A 25116-nucleotide genomic window follows, 5' to 3' on the forward strand; every position below is an offset into this window, starting at 1 on the left:
TTAAAATTATGAAAGACAGATGAAACTATGAAGGAAGTTTTGGGGAAAGGAATTTTAATTCAAAGTGCAACCTCAGTACTGAGCTGAGGATAAACAGGTGAGCAAAAATATAAACTAAACTCTGGGCAATTTAGAAATTGGTGAAATCGGTACCAGCGTTATGCCAGTGTTTATTTTTCTGCTTAGGTATTTCCTTTTTTAAAAGTTTAGAAGTACTAAATATTCCTAGGTATCCTAGTAAAGAATTCTATTTTTATTTTAAGTTGGATAAAACTGTGAAAGACACTGATTTTTCTCTTAGCTAGACACCTCTGTGGTATAAAGCTAGGGTTTTCACAGGATGGCTATAACCCAAATACTGTTTCTTGTATGGTGGCATCTTACTAATTATTAGGAGAGGACATAAATAGAAAGGGCTTGAGAAATAAACTTGCCAATCTGAACCTATAAAGTGAAAAGTGTAATGTAATTCACAAGGCCGTACATCAGATGGTATTTTTCTCTGCACACTGATTGATGGTTGATGCCAGAAGTTACTATTCTACTCTGAATTGAAGTGTATTCCCCTTTTTATGAGGCTTCTGCTGAAAATGAAATGTCTTAATACACATAAAATTATATATTCAAGATATCTTTGAACCATAAGAGAGTTTGCTCTGAAGTCGCTAATAATAGAGCTAGAAGGAAGTAGTTCAATTAAACAATTGCCAACAATTTATGAAGAATACTTAGTTCCTGGGCCAGGATGGAGGAAAGGGACAGGGTGGAAAAGGGGATCAAATCTCCCCTCCCTTCTTCACATTTAAGTGCAGTGCGTTAGCTCTTGCATTAGCCCCAAGATAGTTCAGGGCCCAGAAATAGCTGGAGGTGCCAAGATGTAGGTAGCAAAAATACCCATGAAGTGATTTCCAGACCTCTGGGGAAGCTTTTCAACATACACAGAAAAGAAGTGCATGTAATTCACCGGTCTCCCAATGTGGCAGCAGGGCCTTAAGTTTAAGCTTAGAAAAAGCAGTGTAGTTAGTGCGTGGTGGGGTGACCTTATAACTTATCGTTCAAACAAGGATCTTTTCAAGAGTACAAGGGGATGCTGGTAATAAGAGTGCCGGGCAGGGGAGAGGAGGGAGGGCCTCTGGAGGAGTCGGCTGTGAGTACAGAGGAAGGGACAGTTGCCCCATGAGGAAACTTGGAAACTTCTGTCTCTCCTGCACATGAAGGCAGGTTAGGAGTTTATCTTCCTCAGCTTCTTTTTTCTTCCTCACCTCTCCTTGTATTTGTCAAGATGTTTCTTTCCAAGTAGAGTTCAAAGCATTTTTGCAATTCCAGTGATAATTATTCTCAGTGTTGGTGGAAATTCTAATAGTTCAACACATTCTTTAAATCCCTACAACTTCATATTGTCGTTTTATTAATTCGCATATCAATTCCTAGATTGCTTTGTATTGGCCTCCTGCAGAATTGCCTTAACTAAATTATATTCCAAGTCAACATTAGGGGTTTTAAGAAACACCCCTCACCCCAGGAAATCTGTTGTTTAGTCTAGTTTAAGAAATTGTCAATAACATTGTTCCTTAGATCATAGAATTCTCTTTATAAGGATGCCCCAGAGACAATTCTGATCTGAATAAAAAGAAGTGTTGTAATTCTCTTTATGGGTCTCTTCTAAATTAAGGACTGAACTGTGTAACAAACCATTTCTTGTTTTACTGAGAGTGTTAGAAAACTCAGCACCAACTTTGAGGCCCAGTCATACTAGTGGGTAGGTCATTATGATCAGCAAATTTAGTCTTAATTAACTTGGGTCCCACCTTTGTTTTTTCCTTGTTGTTTTACTATATTTGTAAATTATGCTACTTTGTTATATTTTATGCCCCCTGGTAAACGCTTGAAATCCTTACTGGATTAAGATACAGTTACAAGAACAAGAAGGAAGGGGAAGAGAGGAGACAAAGTAGAGCAATTGTCTCCCAATTCTATTTTTGCTTTAATCGATGTCAAAATCAACCCTGGTTCAAAATCAACTTGTCTCGACTCTGTCTCCTCTAAATTAGAGGACCCAGGTGCCTGTGAGAGGCTCCTGGAGGGTCAGAGGGTCACAGAAGATTCTCCGCAGCCTTGTTTAAACTCATGGAATTTCCCATCCTCAACAAAGTTGACACTAACCACCCACCATCAGCAGGAAGTGCCCTGCAAGTTGCCCTCCTCCCAGAGGTGATGTGCTGAGCTGAGCTGTACACTTGCTCTCACCTGGCACCTGCACGGCCAACACTGCACTTCTTCAGGAAGACTTGCCTTGTGACAAATGTAGTTTATGAACAAGGAAGCATTTTTTTTCTTAGAGCAAAGCTGACTGGTCACATACAGGAATGAGAACCACAATTACAGCCTCCCTACCTAGCCCCAAGTACTAATCACGCAAACTCACCAGCCCAGACAGTCATCAACTACCTCGCTCTGAGCAGTTTATTTGCTGGTTGGAACACATAGGAGATTGAATATGAAAAACTGCAGGAGGAAGTTATCTGTGGCAAACTTGCCAAATATGAACAATAGATGTGGAAATGAAGAAGTGATCAGAGGAAAAATATGTGTGACAAATCATATGATACATTCGTATCAGAGCCTTGTTAGAAATCCATTCATACCAGAACTTTTCATTTGTTGTGTTTTGTATTTTTTTTTAGGATGTAAACCCCAGCCTTCCAAAACTGTTCCTATTATTCTAGTCTGCATACATTTCATTTACATATTTATATATATAAGAGGGTTGAGACTTTACACATCTGCTGTATTTGGTTCTGTAGTCAATAATTACTTATCATTACTTATGCAAAGGATAAGTTTGGAATATGGGTTCAAATATTTATAAAAATTATAAATATAAAGTAAAGAAACGAACTTTAAACTCAAGAGACATGGTTTTGGCCCCAGCTCTGCCACCAGGCAGCTGGGTAACCTTGGGAAGACCCTCTTGAGATTTTTATATCCTAATCCCCATTGGGCTAGATCTGTGCTTCTCAAACATTGACAGGTGGGTTAAAATGCAGATTCCTAGGCTCTACTCCAAACCTACCAAATTTTAACTCCTGGACGTTGGGACAGGAATCTGCTTTTTTCTCCAGGTGATTCTGATTTGGATATTTAAGAAACACATTTTGAGAAACACTAGACTAGAAGAGCTCCTTACATACTTTTTAAAAATCCATAAAATTCTGCTTCATGATTAGCTCAAGTTCACTTTTCAACATCCTTTCCCCAAAGATCTTACCTAAAGAGTCCATCTGCCCTCTTGATTTCTTATCTGCCTTTCATGGACATGGAGACATGAGAAAACGATTGCAGGATTTCCCATTAGTCCTACCTGGATATCAATAATCTTGTAGTAAGCAGATTACCTAATAGCAATATAGTCATGATGCCTTCATTATCATTTTCTTTTGCAATGTGACTAAATCAAGGACAATTATACACTGGGGCATATTATTGTTAATAACACCTTTTTTATAATAATTGTAAGTACACCGATTATCAAAGGTCTTCTGCTAGCTTCTCCATACCAGTAGTACAGAAACCATTTTTAAACACTTAGCTTTTAATTCTGGCCTAAATATTTAAATTAATTTTAATTATTACAGAAATATGAAACAAAGTTACATTTCTAACAGAAATATAGTTATATTTCGAAAACACATTTTTCCACTGTATAAATAGCAAAACATAGAAAAAAAGATTGATTTTTAAAAGCCAACTTCACCTAGAAAGCAATAGAGTTTTCACAAAACTTTGGGTGATGCTGAAGGAACAAAAATTTAATGCTCGTGCCAAACATTCTATTTTAAAACCCAGATGTTTCAAAATCAGTCAAGGATGTTGCTGACAGCTGGTTTGATTCTCCATAGAACCTGATAGGAAAAAATTCTGTATCTCCTAACATGCTTTTATAACACCTCAGAGAATGTGCTTTCTCTATCAAAAGGAGAGTTTCTACAAAATAAAAACATATTTCTTGTGTCTCACCCTTTGCATCACAAAGATCTCATGGACGCTACTCCCTTTAAAGTGTCCCAGATAGAGTCAGCCAGCAATTAGGCCCTGCAACTTTGACTACACTCATGGCACGTGTATTGTCAACACGTCTTTTTGCAGTGTCCATGGCCTGCCTCCCAGATCTACGGTTAACAGGCACTCAGGAGCCTGCCCCTCCCTGGCTGCTACATGCCATTGTGTTTAGGAAAACATTGTCAGACAGGAAATCTCTGCAGCTGGGAGGGCTGCTCATCACTTCCTGGTGAACTGCGTCAGCGTCCCTTAGTGGTGCGTCCTTCTAAACGTGGATGCATGCCTACCTTCAGTTGGTGCACCACAGGGCAGCAGTTTCGCTGTACCGCTCTGGCGTACCGCTGTAACCAGATTATGGCAGGCACTGTAATCCCCTCAGGACACTGTGGCCTGGGACCCTGCACTCCCAACCACCAGGGGGCTTTCTGGCCTGCAGCAGTCCACATTGCCTGAGGCAGGAAATGCCAGAGAAACAATGCCCTGAGGGGGCAGCTCTCAACCAGTGACTTGCAGAACCTGCTGTTCTAATACTCCAATTCCCCTGCCCCAGGGATAGCACAGCTCGGACTTTTTACAGTGACATTCAGGATTCCCTGGGGGGACTAACCTCCATTTACCTACAGTGGAAACAGGAGTGATCATTTCCCCCTTTACTGGCTGGCTTCCCTTCCCTGCTCACTTTCTCACTCCCTACGAGTATTTCTTGAATTCTATCTGTACTTGAATCCTTGTCATAGTATCTGCTTCTGGGAGAACCATCTCCTAGGAACCATCCCTCAGTTAAACTAGCTTTCCCTGGATACGGTTTTTAACATTTGGGATTGGCTGGTGTGTAAATGTTGGAGATAACACTTGTATTTGTTTATGTCCTTCAACCTCCCCAGTAGCAAGCTGGAATCTGTAGACAAACAGAATATAAAATCTGGAAAGAGGCTGATTAAAATCCCTTCATCATCCCACTGGTTCATTTTTCATATTTGAGGGAACTGAGCTCCAAAGAGGTGAAATGATTTGCCTAAGGCAACACAATCAGAAATGGCTGAACCAGGAGCAGAATTTAGATATTTTGGCCACAAGTTCAGGGCTGAAGACACTATGCCTCAAACCTGTAAAGAAAGTAGTATGCTATTTTATGAAGTCAAAAGATACTTTATGACTACGTAGAAGCCAGACACAGAAATTTTCTACATTTTTTCCCCAAATTTTTGTCGTTAGTAAAGGCTTCTAGGCTGCAAATAGGACTGTCTGCACATTCCTCAGTTGAATTTTATGATCCTATGCTGCATTAGTGAAATGACGATCAAACATAAAGACACAGATGTATACATCTTAAGAGACTCCTCAAAACAGCATTTATATGATTCACCCTTCATGTTATATGTCTAAGTTAAACGCATAACTCTTAAAGTTTCCTTCTTTTCCCTTTTGCAGCTGCGCAAGATGTACAAGCTTCCTACTCATAAGAGGTATAGAAACTCTAACCTTACCAACCTACCTCATGACTCTGATGGCTCTCTACTTTTCATCAAGGTACACTCTCATTGAAAAGGGTAGAAATAACTACTTATCATTAGAACCAACTCAGTTTCTGTATGCCTTACACACTGCTGTTTACTGTACTTAAACCTTAACCAACTTTCCTGGAAAATGATCAACTCAAATACATAAGTCAGAGGACTTAGACAAGAACAAAACTTATGATGGAAGACCAAATTCACCCCCTCCTACTATAAATGAGGAACCTAAGCTCCAGGAAAGACAACTGATTTTACTGAATTAACATAGCCAATAAGTAGAGATCCAAGTCTTCAGATTTCTGCTTTGGCTCTTTCCCCAAATTGTTATTAATCTCCTTTTTTTAAAAAATTCATCTACATGACTGGTACAAAAATACAAAGATTGTGATAGAAACAGCTACATTCTCCTCTCTGTGCTAATAAACCATCAGACTCCTTTAGGTGGCTAGTCCGTCGGCCCTCTGATCCACCACCAGGCTTCAATGCTCAGGGAAGTTGACTGCAGCTACTCTGGGTTCCTGTCCATGCCCAAGCCTTGGCTTTGGGGCTACAGAATCTCTTGATAATTCACATCACAAGTTCCCAAATGAAATTACCCTAGGGATATTTTTATTTGTTAAATATTTGAATTTCCTAAATACATTGTGTTCAATGATACTCAAATTTCCACTTAGGGAAAAAACACAACTGAAGGTGTGTGTTCGGACTTGAACATGAGTAGCTCTGATGGGAAAGGTGTCTGGTGGAGTAATAACTTCTGAGATTTTGCTCCACTGAAGTTGCACAAGTCAGGACAGTGTCTTTGGTTATCCAACTCCAAACACTGAAAGGCCCTAGAGACAACTGTCTTTCAAAAGAGCATACAACAGGTAAGAGTCAAACTTGACGATTCAACAGCCATCCATTTGTGTGCCTAACAAAAATCCATTATTTTCTATATATAGAATTTTGTTAGAAATGTTATCTTAGAAATTTAATATTTATAATGGTGTAATCCTGGGCTTCCCTGGTGGTGCAGTGATTAAGAATCCGCCTGCCAATACAGGAGACAGGGGTTTGAGCCCTGGTCTGGGAAGATCCCACATGCCGCGGAGCAACTAAGCCCATGCGCCAGAACTACTGAGCCTGTGCTCTAGAGCCTGCAAGCCACAACTACTGAGCCCGTGTGCCACAACTACTGAAGCCCGTGTGCCCTAGAGCCCGTGCTCCGCAACAAGAGAAGCCACTTCTATGAGGAGCCCATGCACCGCAAGGAAGAGCAGCCCCCGCTCGCTGCAACTAGAGAAAGCCCACGCGCAGCTCCGAAGACCCAACGCAGTCAAACATAAATAAATAAATAAATATATTTTTTTTTTAAAAAGTGCAATCTTTAAGTAGAATGTAAGGATAATGTCTTACTCCACTAATCAAATAAATATTTTTCAATTTCCTCTTCTACTTGAATATCATTTTATTCCATTAACTTGACCACGTTAAATTAAAAAAGGGAAGAAAAAGAAAGCACATCACAAAAACCAATAAAGCTACAAACATTTTTTTCTCTATCTACCCTGCTGGGATATCTGTGACGCTAGAGTGGAAAGAGCACTGGCTACAATTCTGGAGTCCTGGGATATAGTGCTCACTTTCATTAAAAAACTTCATGCCTCCATTGCTTAATCTGTTAAATGGAGACAACTAGACCTAACTACTTAGAATTATGTGAGAATCCCATATGAGCTTCCTCTGTGAAATACGCTGCATCTGTAAGAGAAAGGCAACCGGTTGGCAGTGGCTGAGGAGGAAATACGGGTGTGTCCATCCAGCTACCACAATTCCCACAGGCATTTAGGTGGCACAGACTGAAGGGATAGGGGAAGATAGCCGAGAAGGAGGGGCCATGCAGAGCAGCACCCGGATCCACAGAGTCCCCACTTTCACCTCGTCACTTTGCACAGGGACATGGATGGGAGTGCCCCGTACCAGCTTCAGACCAGAATTCCGAGATGGGGAGGAATGGACACCGAGGAGATTAGGATGGAGAAAAGATAGGGAAAAGCGAATACTGCCATGTATCCACTCAGTTTTGAAAAGACCAAAGGAAAAGGGAAAATAATTTACAAGTCAAGTCAGAAAAGAAGAGGGGAGAGCCAAGGGATGAGTCAAGGGGTGATGGGGTTTACGGAAAACCTCACAGTTCTCACCACACTTTTCACACACTGCTTCTAAGGAGCCTCTCAACAGCCTGGTGGGGAGCTAGGCAGGCTGGTATCACTCCCATTTTATTGATGAATACCCTGAGGCTCAAAGAGTTTAGATGATTTGCCCAAAGTTTTCTAATTTGGAACTGAGAAATACGGGATTAAGACCAAAGTCCTCTCATTCCACTACTGCCGGGTTTTTGGTTTTGTTTTTTTCTTTTCTGCCATCACTGGTCATTACTAAATGGTGAGAATTTTATACATTGAATTTTAAGTGAATTATCCTTACTCTATACCTGGGGTAGAATATATTCATAGCAATTCACATTTCTAAGAGCATGAAATATAATGTGAATATCAAATCAACAAAGACATTTCCTAAAATACATAAAATTTATTTTTTAAAAGGGACTAGACTTTTGAGCAACCAGGTGAGTCCTTGGATAAGCCTCAATACTCCACGTCAGTCAGGGATCTGGTCAGTGATGACCCATTAGCCATGGATGACGTTATCATTCGACTGAAAAGATTTGTGAACTAATAACAGCCCCTAGTAAGTGTGATGAACACTTTGGCATTTGTTCTGGAAAATTATAGACTCTAAGATTTCGAAATGAAGCAAAAGTGAATGAAATTAACCGTTTGCTAGGTGCTTTGCTTTTTATTTAAAGACTAAGAAAGTTATCACTCATATATGGAGGAATTCCAAACGCATGGCATCTACTCAGCTCACAAAATCCTAAGTGTGCTTTCTATAAGGAAGAGGTCATAAGAAACATGTAGTTGAAGAAGGAATATATTGGGTTGGCCAAAAAGTTCCATAACATCTTACGGAAAAACCCGAACAAAGTTTTTGGCCAACACAGTGTAAGTGGATATAGAAGGCTGTATATATGAATATGCAAACTGCCAAGAACAGGAGGAAAAATATAAGGGGTGAGCCACAAAATCCCAGAATGAAAATGAATCAACCGAGCCAATAATATCCAAATGCAACATGAGAACTGGAAACATTTGGCAGCTAAGATATCCTCCTTATCTTTTAAGTACAGGCATTTTCAACACAGGGCATGGAAGACTTTATTGCCCCATTCTCTCTGTTCCAAAAGCAATTTGCTTATATCTCTATGAGAGTAATTTAATTCAATCTAGCACCAGCTTGGTCCTGATCTAATTGAACTTCCCTACCCTATTCTGAATGGTCTTTTACCTTTCTGCAGTGCAAAGACCCTAACTTAAAATATAATAAAAAGAACATACCACTCAGATTTATATGATGTCAGACAGGATCCCAGCAGGGAACAGATGGCACACACAGAAGAGATGACTGAAAAGTGTTTAAAGAACTATTTACAAGATGTGGGAAGGTGAAGGAAAATCAATAAAGGGCAGTGGAGCAGCCCAGGGCTCCTAACAACAGGAAATCATTACTACCTCTAGACAGATAGGCAAGGGGAGGGCGTGAGTACTGGAACTGGCAAGATCCGAGCTGTAGAAGAGGCTGTAGCTTTCAGCAGAGTAACAAAACCACTACCACACTCCAGTGTCACCTCCTGCTCCTGCCCTCTCCTCCAAAGCCTCCCATTGGCTGAATCCAGCTAGAAACCAGAGGGCAGGAGAGCTTCGTCCACACAGTCTATAAATAAGCTCTCAGGAGCACAGAGGAGGGTGGAGAGTGGATCTGGAAGGGCAAACAGAGAATATCCAGAGACTGAGGTTTCACACAGAGATGTTCACTGTAGCATTACTACTAATAATGAAAAATCAGAAAGAACCTAAGTGTCCAGCAATAGGGGAATGAGTAAGAAAATTATTTTACATATTTTAATGACATGAGAATATGCTTATGTTATAACGCTAAGTGAAAATAAAACAGGACACAAAAGGCATCTAATGCTGCCTTTGAAATTTCATCTTTAGTGCCAAATTATATGAAAATATGCACAGAAAAAGAACAGAAAGTGTTATTCATAAATAGTTATTAAAGCTGCCAAAATAGCTAAAGCAAATGTAGTCTACATCAACAAATAAAACGAGAGTCTCAATCATAAAAGAACAGTCCCTTCGAAGGTTCACTACTCCGACCACTTCCATAGAACTGGACAGGGCATTTGAAAAGTGGTATCAACCAATAAAGACTTTTCAGGGAAGATAAAATGATACTTTTGGGGTCTGGAATCCAACTCATGTGAAGAACATGAGAATAAACTGGGCACATTTCTCTCTTACTTTCCATAGTTCATATCATATTTTCCTCCACCTCCCCAACCCCAACCGGCAGCTCTTTAAACAAGGAATATAGAGAAGTCTGTATAATGATCACTTGAACCACTAAAAAGATTATGCCTCCCTCAACCAATATGTCCTTCAAAATAAAAACAATTCTAAACTCTAAAACAAAATTTTAATATTCTGAAATAACATAAAACTTCCAGACATATTCTGAATTTTTTCTCTTTCTCATCCCTCCCTGCTTTGCTAATATTGTAAGCACATGCTTAATTTACCAAGTAAGTAATCTAGCACTGAGCACAGATATGAGTACATATGTGTGTATACACACATACATGCATGCATACATGCACACTGAGTACATATAAGTACATATGTGTGTGCATATAAAGACACACACTGAGTGTGTGTATATATACACACACATACATGCCAGCACTAAGTACTTTACACATATATATGTCCATAGAATAGATGGATAGAACATTATCAAGTGGTCTTTGGAATTCCTTTAGCAGTATCAATGTTGAGACCTCTCAAACATCATAAATCCTTCATCCCCCGTGAGTCTTAAGTTCCTGTATCTCTCAGCCTCTGTCTTGTGCATGTTTGAACATTTATTCTTCTACCTTATTATAATGGCAAATGGGCAACTTTTCATTTTAATGGTGAGTATTGCACAGTCTTCAGAGATAGGAGAATGAGACTCAGTTTCCCAACAATAGAGCTTGAACTGGTTTGCCAGCCCATACCCCAGGGCCTCACACACAGCAGGTGTCCATATATGTTAAATAAGTGAATCACATCGGTGCACTTTCACTCTCACATTTACTTACCTTCCTGAGTGTGACAGACACAGACACCAAAGACCATACAGTAAGACCGCTTTTGATAGAGATAACATCTGCTCAGTTGCTTGAGTCACATGAAAGAAGCAAACCTGATGCTTCAATTACCATTATCACTGGATAATTGTTTTTAAAATTGGAGAAAGTCTATAATAAGCAGAACTGAGCAGAGAGTGTGGTGCAAGATAAACTAGCAAATTTCCAGTTGTACTCTGGAAATTAGGCAGTATTAATGACTATAGTAATTTATGCTTTAAAATAACTGCAATAAATCTAAGCACCAGAGCAGAAGTTTTAGCCTAGTATAATGGAAAAAGAAATTCACTCTCTTCTATGACCTATTGTAAGTTAGTTTTGTGCATATAATAATACTCATAGAAATTAATGAACATTCTTAAATGTAATTTTAAGAATAACTCAAACACATAAAAGTCAAAATTCAATTTTCAGAGAAATGAGCACTAAAGACAAACTTGCTAGCTCCTATAAAGACAAAGATTATTTAAAGGGTTTTCATAATCCTTTTACATCAAACTCTCTAGATCTACATCTTTCAAGCCAACAGTATTTCCTATAAATTCAGAGTTTTGGTCACCAGCATTTTCTTTCCTCTTCTAGGGCTATGATTAATCTTTGTGCGGAGTGAAAAATCTTCAACATTTTTCACCTTAGATTCCTTCGCATACTCTGTGAATCATCTCAGCAACAGGTAAAGACTTGGTGGCTTTGAGAGTAGATTGGAAATCAGGTGCAACAAGTTTAGCTAACACTTCAGGGACTGAGTCACTGATTCTCGGCAGTATTATCTCAAGTCAAATGTTCCCAGGAAAACAAGAATGCCTCATGGACTTCCCAGCACACATGAATTCTTCATTCTTGGATATTCTCCTTCTCTAAATAGGACGTGGTAGTGTGCAGATAATTAAAAAGGAGAAATGCATCTTTCCTGGTCTTTGAAAGGGTGATTGCTCTGAGAGTAAATGGATAAATACATTTCTGTTGGATGCTTCTGTTCTTTACCACACACACACACACACACACACTCATTCACACATTCTACCAACTGCTCATCCAATCAGCTTTAGTTTTCTCATGGTGTGGTGAAAATATTATGAGCTCTGGAGTCTGAAAGACCTGGGTTCAAATACTGTTCTGTCATTTACCAGTTAAATCAGCTTGGGCAAGCTACTTCCCCTCTTTCAGGTTCTGTGTTCTCAATTGTAAAAATGGGGGTAAAATCACCTACTTAGCAGAGCTATTATGAAGATTAGATGAGATACACTGAATATAAAGGCAACTGTCACATAATAGGTGATCAACAATTCGTGCCCTTTCATCTATTTTTTTTTTTTTTCTTTTTGGCTCGTGGGCTCTAGAGCGCAGGCTCAGTACCCGTGCGCATGGGCTCAGTTGCTCTGCGGCATGTGGGATCCTCCCGGACCAGGGATCAAACCCGTGTCCCCTGCATTGGTTGGCGGACTCCCAACCACTGCGTCACCAGGTAAGTCCCCACCTATGTATTCTTGAGAAAAGTTTCTTATGTTAACTTATAGGAGAGGTTGGGAATTATTAGGCTGAGGAGACTTCCCCTCCTCCATTCCCCACCTCCATACCCATTTTCCTCAGAAAACAGCCCAAACCCATCTGGCTGTCCTTTGCTCTTTGTTGATCAGTTCTTGGGTGGCCTGAAGGTAAAAATTGGTGCTCCCCTTTGTTTAACATCTGCTGGCTTTGTAAATTCGTGGAATTGTAACCAGAGTATGATTACACACACAGAAAGCAACCAGGAGTCCTGTAGTGAGCAAGGAGGTCGATGCATAAATGCCTGAGGAGCTTCTCTGTGGGAAACTACATGATGAAGCAAACACAGCCTGAATGCATCAACAGTTATCACCTAGATCTAGGACTGATTGTTCCCTTATGGGCATAAAAAAAGAGCTTTAAATAAAAGTGAAATAACAAGGAAGGATACAATTAAGCACCGGTAATGCACTAGCTACTATGACTTCTAGGTCAAAGTACTTGAAACTTCTTACAGGGTGAGATTAGGACAATCACAATATGCAAAGTGGTAAAAGTCAAAACTCTGAGCCAATGCCAGATATTCAGTCATACTTGTCATACTTCGCTTTTATCTTGAAAAAAAAATTCAAATTCTAGTTTTAGACTAATTTGTTTAAACATGTTTACTGACACATATGGGAATACAAATGTTCTTCTTTCCATCCAAACTAGCCTCCAATGAAGGATTCCTGATGGATAATTGAGTCTATTCCAGACAAAATTGTTTTGGGGAGTTAATAGTAAAAGAGAATAGTTTTGTAACCCCACCTTGGAACAACTACATTTTGTTTTGCATATAATAACAGCAAAATAATATTTCTTGCAGATAATAGCAACCACTTAGTTCTCAGGAGGGGAACAGTGGGGAAGCAAGCCAACCTTTGCTAGTAGAGCCAAGAACGGCTGGCAAGGCCTGGGGCAGCCTCCCCTGCACAGGCTTGAAAAGGGCCAGTTCTTAGGTTCGCACATGGCACTCATGATAAAGGAGACACATACAGTGTAAACTGTATGTCAACATCAGTGTCAACAGTTTGGTTCTACTGTCAACTTTTTCAAATAGCAGAGGCAAAAACAATCAAGCTGTGCTTTCATAGAATATTTATGAAATTCATCAGTATTATGAAAACATTTAAATGACAGATCATAAACAAAATATATTCCCTGTCTCAGCACCATTATTATGTCAGGCCCCATAAAAGGAATTCTTGAATGGGTACAATATGGATAGACTCTATAATTTTATTTTATTTTATTTATTTATTTTTTGGATAAAACAACAGAAATTTATTTTCTCACAGTTCTGGAGGCTAGAAGTCCAAGACCTAAGTGTTGGCAGGGTTGATTTTCCTGAGGCCTCTCTCCTTGGCTAACAGACAGCTGCTCTCTTGCTGCCTCTTCACATGGTTGCTCCTCTGTGCATACATGCCCCTGGTGTCTCTCTGTGTATCCTAATCTCCTCTTCTTATTATGACACCAGTTAGACTTGATTGGGGCCCACCCTAATGGCCTCATTATTTAACTTTATCTCTTTAAAGTCCCTCTCTCTAAATACAATCACATTCTGAGGTATTGGAGTTTAGCGCTTCAGTTATGAATTTTAGGGGGACACATTCGTATACTCTATAATTTTTTTTCATTTTATTTATTTATTTATTTATGGCTGCATTGGGTCTTCCTTGCTGCGTGCGGGCTTCCTCTAGTTGTGGAGAGCAGGGGCTACTCTTCGTTGCGGTGCGCAGGCTTCTCATTGCAGTGGCTTCTCTTGTTGCAGAGCACGGGCTCTAGCCGCGTGGACTTCAGTAGTTGTGGCACATGGGCTCAGTAGTTGTGGCTTGCGGGCTCTAGAGCGCAGGCTCAGTAGTTGCGGCGCATGGGCTTAGTTGCTCCGCGGCATGTGGGATCTTCCCAGACCAGGGCTCGAACCCGTGTCCCCTGCATTGGCAGGCGGATTCTTAACCACTGCGCCACCAGGAATTCCCTACTCTATAATTGTAAAGACCATTTTATTGTTATAAAATATGAGTTGTACAAACTTTAAACATTTTTTGAAAACATGAATTAAGATATTTTGTGTGTGTGTTTTGTTTGTTTGGGTTTTGGGTTTTTTTGTTTGTTTTTTGTTTTTTAGGTAGTAGGTGAAGTACTAATTATAGCAGGAACTCTGAAAGTATTCAGTATGTCAGTAACCAGACTATAGTGCATATTCCAGCTGAATAACGAATAACTCAATCTGGGGATCAGACAGTCTCATAGTTGTTGGTTTATGAATCTAGGCAAAGATTTCCCAGAGAAGAGTCATCAGGAAGTTAGATGAGTCAGTTGGGCTCCTGCCAGAGTTGTGTAGAGGCCAGGAATGGAGCAGTACAGTCTATAACCCAAGAGAATCCAAAAGAACAGCTGAGCAGAAACCAGAAAACATGGTTTTAGTTGCACTTCCCCATTTGCATTGCATTCTTTGAACTTCAATTTCCTCATCTATAAAATGAGGGTCTGGGCTTACTGCACAGAGCTATTACGAGCCTCACGAGGGATAAAATACCAGCAGTAGTTTATAATCCTTGAAGTGTAAGGTCAACATAAGGTGAAACTTGTATTCGTTAACAGGGAACCCTCAATGATAAATCAGCAAGTAAAACCAAAGGATTCAAGCAGCAGGACCTCTAGAGACCTAAGTGAGAGTTACTCCTTGAGAAATTCTGACACCCCACTTAGCCTGAGCAGCAACTGTAAATTGTGAGGGCCATCTAGCTAGCCACTTATATCTGACTTTGCATTCTACTGCCTGGGCCAAGACTGTGGGGGAAGAAGAAGGGTGTACCAACCAGGTCCCCTTCCAGGTCATGCTGTTTCCTGACGAAGCTTGGGCAGAAGCCCCAGACTAAGGATCTAGACACGGATACTTTTGGATATAACATACACTTTAGAATTTCTGCCTTAAAATTGTTTTTTCTGGGCTTCCCTGGTGGCGCAGTGGTTGGGAATCTGCCTGCCAATGCAGGGGACACGGGTTCAAGCCCTGGTCTGGGAAGATCCCACATGCCGCGGAGCGACTAAGCCTGTGAGCCACAAATACTGAGCCTGCGCGTCTGGAGCCTGTGCTCCGCAACGGGATAGGCCGCGACCGTGAGAGGCCCGCGCACCGCGATGAAGAGTGGCCCCCGCTCACCGCAACTGGAGAAAGCCCTCGCACAGAAACGAAGACCCAACACAGCCAAAAATAAAAAAATATATATATATATATAAATTAATTAATTAACACTTTGTGAACTGTTGAGCACAGGCAATAAAGGTTTTGCCAAAGCAAAAAAAAAAAAAAAAAAAAAAAATTAATTAATTAAACAAAAAAGTTTAAAAAAAATTGTTTTTTCTTCCAAGAATTTAACACATTGTATTTTAATATATTTAAATAGTTTTTCTCTTCACTAATTAATACAGAAATTGTTTAGTGCCAAAAATTAACTTGTTTTCCTATGTATATTATAATTCCTGCAGGTGAAATCTACAGCCTAAATACACTCACTGGGGGAATACAAAGAAGGTAGCATTAACCACAGTGCTTTCAATTTGCAGTGATTAACTGCAGGACTCAAGACCACCAGCTGGAGAACCCTAGCCCCAACCATAATGAACTCCCTGACGGTCAAATTACCATGCCCCTCTGTGCCTCATTCTTCCTCAAAATAGGAATAATATTGATAATATTACCTACCTCTCAGGGATGTTATGAATTAACTGTAGTGAGTTAATAGTTGTAAAGTACTTAGAACAGTGTCTGACAGACACAGTGTATGTTAAATAAACTGCATCTTTCAACGAAATCTTGATGGAAAACAATGTTTTCACAGACATGGTCTTAAGTTATTATAAATCAAATGCCTCCTGTATTTTCTTGTCTTATTCATAGCACATGTTATTTTGCCTCTTGACCCCAACTTCAAGATAAAAAACTATCCAACTAGAGAATCAAACTACAAACCAATATTTTGCCAAGCTTAACAGTAACTTACTTTTACTCATTTAACTTCCATACAGGGGAAGTTAAAAAAACGAAAGGCACTTGTTAATTCTGTGTTGCATTTTTCTGTGTTAGCTACAGGTTCAACCTGTCCTCGTCTTGTCTATAACTTGTAGATGAGAGAAACTGGGACACCACAAACGGACTTAGGATTCTCTGCCTCACTTGTGTGTCTTGGGGTCTCCTGGTACTTTGTCAAAATGATCCCTTGTTATGAAGTTTCTCTGTCATTGCTTCACTCCCATTGAATAGGCCAATCCAGGAGACACAGTGCTGTAAAGACAGCACTAAGCAAGGGCTCATTTTCTAGCATGAAGGCGTCTCATAAACCTGAACCCACAGAGGTATTTTGATGAGGCATTTGCATTGGCCCAGTGCAGCTGTGTTTTAAGGGAGCAATAAGTGAGCTAATGAGACTTATAAACAATTGACTGGCCTTTCTTGCCAAAATCCCCACAAGTGTCAGATATTTATACATACCTTATCTTGAAAACTCACTTTGGGACAAGATATTGAATTCACATTTCAATCCTCTCTTGGGTAAAAGTCCAGAATTCATTTTTCAAAAGTGAATATATGAAAAGACACCTGTTGGATATGCCAGGAAATTTGGTATGAAAATAAAGATAGGTTGCTCTTAAGGAAGAACATCTTGCTTTTAGAACACGGGCAATGCTGGACTCTTCCTGAAAGAGACTCCAGAATCATTCTGACGGAGGTTGAGTAGACACCAAGTTAGCTGTGTACCCTAAATAACAATCCTCTTTGGATCTGTAAATCTATCTAAAAAATGTCAAGAACCACTCATTTTCAGCCTGTAATTTTAGAGTATTAATGTCATGTTTACCTATAATTTCAGCGAAGGTTTTCAAATCAATATATCACAATTGAAGCCCAATCTTTATTCCTAGGTGCCAAAATGTGATAGAATAGCTGAGATAATCTAAGGCTCTAGATATTTTAAATAGAAAATTATTTATGCATAATCCTGAACACATGATTCTCTTTGTTTTAAATGTCACTGAGAAAATAAAAGTTTCCGTGATTTTTCTTTATGTCCAGTATTGGATATAGTTTAAGATGATCATAATCTGAAGAAGATTTAGAGCCTTTGATGATCTCTATATGAGATAATAAAAATTCTCATTAATTATTCAGTATGAGTAAAACTTCTTCAGGAGAGAAAAAATTTTCTGCTCCTTCAAGGTAATCCTTCTTCTGACCTCAATGCATTTGATTAAATCTTCTATTTCCGCACTTAATGCATGATATGCTACTTTATTCATCCACATGCCCCTCCTCCACTAGACTACAAGTATCTTAGGAGCAGAGGTCATCTCTAATTTCATTGTTCTTTTTCCCAGTGCCTGATACAGAATAAGTGCTCAGTAAGTGTTTGTAAGACATAAGAAACTTCTCTTTAAATTTTGATTGAGAATCATTTCAATAAGATACAGAAAGGAATTTGCTGCCATAGAATAATGTATCATTAATCCTAGAAAAATGATTCTGTAGGTCAGATTGCATTGCTTTTCATGAACAGGCTCTCTAGATCTTCTATACAGTAGCTAAAACATGAAAGGGAGATTAAACAATCATTTGATAAATTTTTCAAGGTAAACAGAAAAGCATACAGTTCAAGATTCAAATAATCTCACCAGACACAATTGTTTAAAATAACTAAATCACTTTTTTCTGCATGGACATTCCTAAACACAACCAACACCTTAGGTGAACTAAAAGTTAAGACAGATAAGTGTTTTTAATGTTCATAGTAACATGGGCATTTTGAATGAATATTAGCAGTTAGAAAATAAATTTCAATATTGAATATCTTTGCTACATGGCTCTAATCATGCATGAATAGTAAAGCAGTGATTCGCTGTCTCATCCTTATAAATTTTATAATTGAAAGCTACAGAAGAAAAAAGAAATAAACCTAAGCCCAGAAGAACTAAAGGTCTCCAAAAGTGTTCACATCACTTGGTTACGGACTAAGAAGATTATGACTAAAAGTGTAGAAATAGAGCGGATAAAGTAATATAATGACAGAGATAAGTGGCAAAGAATTATCCTATACTAAACTTAGACTCCAAAATCACTTCAGGAGAGGGATTTCCCTGGTGGTCCAGTGGTTAAAACTTTGCCTTCCAATGCAGGGGGTGTGGGTTCGATCCCTGGTTGGGGAACTAAAATCCCACATGCCTTGTGGCCAAAAAACCAAAACATAAAAACAGAAGCAATATTGTAACAAATTCAATAAAGACTTAAAAAAAAAATCGTCCACATTTTTTAAAAATCTAAAAAAACAAAACAAAACCAAAAAATCACTTCAGGAGAAATGCCTCTAACTTCAACTATAAAGTTTATCTTTGGCTTCTTAAATCAGATATATTAAGACTTTTCAGTCATTGAATGCACAAAGAGCCGCACTTTTACAACTACAAAGGTACTTCCAGATACCCAAAGGTACTTCAAGTCTTGACAGACCTGGTTACAACTTCTCCTGGACTTCTGGAGTTGTTTGACTCCACATACAAAGTACAAAGGGATTTACGAATGCTACCACCATTACTATGCAGACAACGACAATTACATCATCACTGCCACAATCACTCCCACTCCCACCACCTTTCATCTGCCCAGCACCTGCTCCGGGCTGGGCCCTGGGCCAGGTGTTCTACATAGACAGTATTTAACTCTCAGAGAGCCCCAGAAGTGAAGTGCTATTGTCTCCATTTTACAGAGAAAGCTGAGGCTTAGCAAAACTTATCCAAATAGCAGAGACAAATTTGAAACTGAGTCTGTCCAACACCACAGTCTATGCCTTTTTCACTGCAGCGTGCTCTCAGAGCTATTTACTGAGCCTCTGTTATCTTCCAGGCACTGTGCTAGTCATTGTAAATATATATTTAGAAGTCTCCAAAACAATGCTAAGAGGTAGGTCGCAGATCACGAAACTGAAGTTAGAGCAGTAAAGAAACTTCCCCAGGAGCTCACCGCTAGTAAGTGACAGGGCTAAAATTTAAATTCCTGCTTTATCAGTGGTGAAACGACATAAACTTAAAATTTCAAACTCTTGCCTTTGGCATAAGCTAAATAAGGGAAATAACCCAGTATGTATTAACCAGTTTAGATGCAATATTAGGTAAAACAAACCTAGGCTTATCTAGCTATGTCCTTTATATTAGAAAATAATTAAACCTGTTTAGAGTTCTAAACACTAAACCAGCCACAAAAGACTGAAAACTAGAATCAATTAAGTCACGAAGACTAACACTCTACAGTTCCAGAATGCTTTCAAATAACATTTTATTGTTCTTTTTCTCATGGAATAAAACAGTAGTGTATCCTCACAACACTCTAGTGATATAAACAGGGAGTAAGTTGTCTTCCCTTTATAGAAGGAAAAGGTCCATGCCAGGACAGAAAAACTAAGGGACTGCTGACAGTCCCAAAACTTGAACCCATGTACCCTGAAGTGAGAATGCTCTGCTCTCTGGCGCTGGCTGCATTTTTTCCTCCAAATGAAACCAGGTCTGCTGATTTTCAGAGGATTATGGAGCCCACCCATCACCTGAGTTTGGCTTCCCTGCAGAGAGCATTAACGCTTGCTTCTAGGTTTGGAGTTCAGTTCAGTTCGAGGGTGATCATTTTTAATTCACTGTACTGACCTTAGCGAAGAGCCCATTTCTAATCAAAATAACACTGGATGTCTCGATTAGGGAGAATAAAAAGGAAGTACTATTTTCTAGCAGAAAATAAACACATGAAATTACTACTCAAAAGAAAGTATAGGGCTTCCCTGGTGGCACAGTGGTTAAGAATCCGCCTGCCGATGCAGGGGACACGGGTTCGAGCCCTGGTCCGGGAAGATCCCACATGCCACTGAGCAACTAAGCTCGTGTGCCACAACTACTGAGCCTGCGCTCTAGAGCCCACGAGCCACAACTACTGGGCCCGCGTGCCACAACTACTGAAGCCCGCGCGCCTAGAGCCCGTGCTCCGCAACAAGAGAAGCCACCGCAATGAGAAGCCCACACACTGCAACGAAGAGTAGCCCCCACTTACTGCAACTAGAGAAAGCCCGTGCGCAGCAACAAAGACTCAACACAGCCAAAAATAAATAAAATAAAATAAATTTATAAAAAAAAAAGAAAGTATAGGCAAGATACTAGTAAGAAAAAGGAGAAATAGTTCCCATTTATTGAGCACTCATAATGTTCCAGTCACTTTTCTGAGCACTTGACATGCATTAACTTACTTATTTTTATAACAATGCTTATTATGTCCCTTTTATGGATGAGAAAACTGAATCACAAAAAGGATAATAACTTGCCCAGGATGACACAGCTCAGTGTCACGGTAAGTAGAACAGGGATTTAAACCCAGATAGAGAATCCACACTCTGAATAAACTGTTTACAAAATGAAGTATAATTCAGTGGCTTCCCTGCTGGCTCAGTGGTTAAGAATCCACCTGCCAATGCAGGGGACACGGGTTCGAGCCCTGGTCCGGGAAGATCCCACATGCCGCGGAGCAACTAGGCCCGTGAGCCACAACTACCAAGCCTGTGTTGAGCCCACAAGCCACAACTATGGAAGCCCACACGCCTAGAGCCCATGCTCCACAACAAGAGAAGCCACCACAATGAGAAGCCCGCACACTGCAACGAAGAGTAGCCCCGCTCGTCGCAACTAAAGGAAGCCCGCGCACAGCAACAAAGACCCAACGCAGCCAAAAATAAATACATAAATAAAAAATTTTTTTAAATGAAGTATAGTTCAAAACCTAATAAATGATGGTGCCACTAATGGCTGCTAAGGAAAGTCTGGCCACAGCTCGCCATGCCCTCTCCACACACCAGCGTGGTCCCTCTGATGGCAAGAGAAGAATGGACAAGACAGGAGATGAGGCTGACCCAGAAGGGCGACGGCTCTATTCCTATGGAAAACAACATATTAACATGTTTACCAAAACCAAGCTGAAAAAAACCTCTAAGGGTGAATGTTAGGAAGAGGGGCAGCCATGTTCAAATTATTTTATGTAAAGAAAGCAAGCAATGGTCACTGAGTTTTAGAACATTACACTGAAAGTCACAAATATTTGCAGAATACAGAAATCTGACATCAAAAAACTTTGAACCATCATTGGAGTGGTAAAAGCTCTTTTAGGAAGAGAAGCATTTTCCCCCTCCCCAACCCTGTTTTTTCCATTTCTCCCATTAGACCTTTGCATTTATAATAATGATGATGGTGGTGGTGGTGGTGGTGGTGGTGGTGGTGATGGTTTTACATTTACTGAGTTTCTACTTTGTGTCCAGAAGTGTGATAAGAGTTTTACATTTAATAACATGAATTATCATGTGATATTCACGAGAGCCTTACAAAATTAGTATTACTCTTTTCTCCATTTTCCATATGAAGAAACTGAGACTCAGAAAGGTGAAGTAACTTGCGCAAGGTCACGCATCCAGGACATAAATTCACTTTCATTTGCTCTAAAAGCCCACAATATTAATCGTGTATGCCCAGCAGATAAGCGTGGCCACCTGACTGTCCCATCTTTATGTAGAAACAAAGGCCAAAGTGAGTGCTGCACATTCCAGCTGAGGTCCACCACCTCCAAATCCTGGACAGAAATGAACGTACAGGGCAGATGGCTCAAGAGAGCCACATTGGCCAAAGGTGGGCCAGAAACCTAAGTGGGCTTTAGCTGCTCTCTTTACTAGAAACAGGTACAATCTCTCAGAAGTAAACAAAATATTTATAAACATGATATAACTAGAAAAACATCCCAAAGACAGACCAGTAAGTTTAGTTCTCAGGACATTTGTTAGTACAAAGTTCATCATAGTTCTGAAGGAAAGAATGGAATGCTTCAAGACTGAACTAAAATACATGAAGCTATGGGACTTCCCTGGTGGTGCAATGGATAAGACTCCGAGCTCCCAATGCGGGGGGCCCGGGTTCGATTCCTGGTCAGGGAAATAGATCCCACATGCATGCTGCAACTAAGAGTTCGCATGCCACAACTAAGGAGCCCACCTGCCGCAACTAAGACCCGGTACAACCAAATAAATAAATAAATATTAAAAAAAAAAAAATACATGAAGCTCGAGGAGAGAAACGAAGACTCCTATTTTAAGTTTTAATCTAAAAAGTATTTGCGTTTGAATAAATTGTTTACAGCTGTGTATTATCTCATTTGATAGATACGAAATGATGCGACTAAGTCAGATAAGAACCACCACTATGGAAGTTTTTAAAATATTTACTGAGGTAATAGGAAAAATACTTTTATGTTGGATACATCATTATTAAGTAACATATTTTGTTAGAAATTTCAATTAGTAGTTAAGCACAGTAAGTCTTTATGTGGATAAAAAAATGTTCTATTACAACCAATTACTACTGGGAATGATAAATATGAGAAAAAATAAAATACCTTCTCTCTTAGCACGCCTCTCCCTATGCCCTCACACATACTCAGACTGCCCTGAACCACCTGTTCAGGAAGTACTTCTCAGAAAGTTCCATGTTCTTCCAAGTGTTGGTGATGCTCATAATGCACCTTTGCCTGGAACTTGTTGCTCCTCCCCTTTTCTGTCTGACTAAAGCGCTTCAGTCATCCTCCTCCAGGAAGCCTCCCTAGATCCCCTCCTCTATGCTAACATCTATCATAGCACTTATCCCACTGTTTACTTTCTGGGCTCCTCAAGACACTAAAAAAAAAGTCTTTGATGACAGAGACCACTCCCATTGTTTTTGATATCCCAGCACTTAGTTAATAAAATATTTGCTAAATGAATGAAAATATGTTGCAAATTAAGACTTACTTTAGAAACAAAGGAAAAATATTTCTACAATGCAAATCTTGCACAACATTATTCTCAATGTTCATAAAGGTGTGTTTTAAAAACACATACAGAAGGATATACTGGATATTGCCAACTGTCCTTCATTAAAAATATTTCACACACCTGTACCCCATAAATATACTGTTACATCCAGTTGATTACTGTTCAACGAATGCATCAGTTCAGATAGTATAATTGAATAATTATGCATAAAGGATAAAATCACAAAATCATGGTAAAGAATTTAAAAGCACAATGGCAGTTACACTTTGAATAACTAGGCGCTGCCTGGTTCTGCCACTTATTCCAATGGGGACAAGCCCTTCACCCTTTGGTCTCAGATTCTCCTCGCATAAAATGGGGGTAACCTTCCTCCCACTTCTTCCTCCATTCGGATCCTGTGAGGACAATGGAGATATAACAACTGCAAGAGTGGGAATCTCCACAATTAAGGCACCACTATCAAGTCTTAACAGAATCCCCAGGTGGAGTTCCGATCATCGTTCGTTACGGTAATAACCCTTCACAACCCACATGCTCTCGTTAGCAAGTTGATAGTACAGACTCTGGTGTAGTCTTTGCCAGTCAAAATAAAGGCCACATGGGTGGGCACAAGTTCCTCTCGCTGAGGTTGGTCTGAGCCAGAAGCCGCGAGGAACCCGGTCACTCGCAGCGGCCACCACATTTCCCCCCCTGGAGCCCGTTACGCTCCTGCCGGGGGAAACGACCCTGGGCCTTTCCGCTTCTCCGAGAGGGGTCGAGCGGGCTGACGGTGGAGAGGACTCCAGGGTCAGCGCAGCAGGAGTAGAAAGGGGGCAGGAGGAGGTGAGACTGTTGGGGGGAGGCGGAGCTCGGCGAGGGGCTTACCTGGCCTCGCCGAGGGGCGCTGGGGGCGGGTGCGGAATGAACACCCCGCAGTCAGACCGCGGAGGCTGCTGTTTCTTCTTGGAGCGCCAGATATGGAAAGAGGTGTGCTTCTTGGGGGTCCTGGACGGACTGGACTCCCCGTGGTCGCCCTGAGGTGGCAGCGACAGTGGCATCTTCTCGTCTGCCTCCTCCTCCGGCTGCTTGGATGCTGCCGTCTCCGCCGCCCGGCCCTTGTGGAAGAACGCACCTGGACGCCAGCTGCCCCGCCTTTCCCAGCGCGCCGTCCGACCCCGCCCCCTGGTCGCGGGTCCGCAGCACAGTGCGCCCCCCCACCCCACCGCGGCGCGGAAGGCACGGGGCGGGAGCCCAGGTGAGGTGCGCGCGCCGGCTGCCCTAAGGTAGGGAGGACACGCCCCCGGGCCCGGGCCTCGAGAAGCGCGGCGGCCGCGGGACAGCGACACCTACTGGACGGCCTGGGAACCGCGTCTCCTGACGCTGCATCCTCTGCTCTGTGGTGGGAGCCAGAGTCGGGTCGGGTATTGACACCACCTCTGGCGCATGTGCCATCGGTCGTCTGAGGAGTTGCTGGTCGCTCTTGGCCTGCGCAAGGCTGGCACGAAGAATGCTTAGCCACGAGCCCCGCCTGAAGAAGGATGGGGGGAGGCGCATCCCGTGGCCGGGTTGCTCGGCGATTAGAACTAATCTACTCTGGCCTTTAGGTGTCTTGGGCAATGTCGTGTGAGGAGTGGCTTCTGTTCCTGTTTGTAATCACGGGTGCCAACTCCTCTCCTCTCCCTTCAAGAGTCTGAAAAATTAATTTGTACTTGCACCTCATAAAGCACGAGAGGATAAAAAACTGAAGGGAATGAGGCATATTCCCCAGTTCCCAAGGGCTTAATAGATCCCTCATTGTGAATTAATGCCAGTCCCACAGGCCTCTCCGACATCTGCTTTACTGTTAATGATTTCCTGTTTT

At 40.9% G+C, this 25116-nt stretch overlaps 1 protein-coding gene across 1 annotated transcript in view; it reads right to left on the reverse strand.

The window, feature by feature from the left end:
• CRYBG1 (crystallin beta-gamma domain containing 1) overlaps window positions 1-24381 on the reverse strand; it is a 207587-nt gene extending 183206 nt beyond the window's left edge. The window contains exon 1 of the mRNA XM_036871435.1: window positions 24141-24381. Coding sequence (XP_036727330.1) covers window positions 24141-24313 — 173 coding nt within the window. The 5' untranslated portion in view covers window positions 24314-24381. The remainder of the gene's footprint in view (window positions 1-24140) is intronic.
• Window positions 24382-25116: the final 735 nt, after the last annotated feature.

This window comes from Balaenoptera musculus, chromosome 12, assembly GCF_009873245.2.
Source record: "Balaenoptera musculus isolate JJ_BM4_2016_0621 chromosome 12, mBalMus1.pri.v3, whole genome shotgun sequence".
NCBI lineage: Eukaryota > Metazoa > Chordata > Mammalia > Artiodactyla > Balaenopteridae > Balaenoptera > Balaenoptera musculus.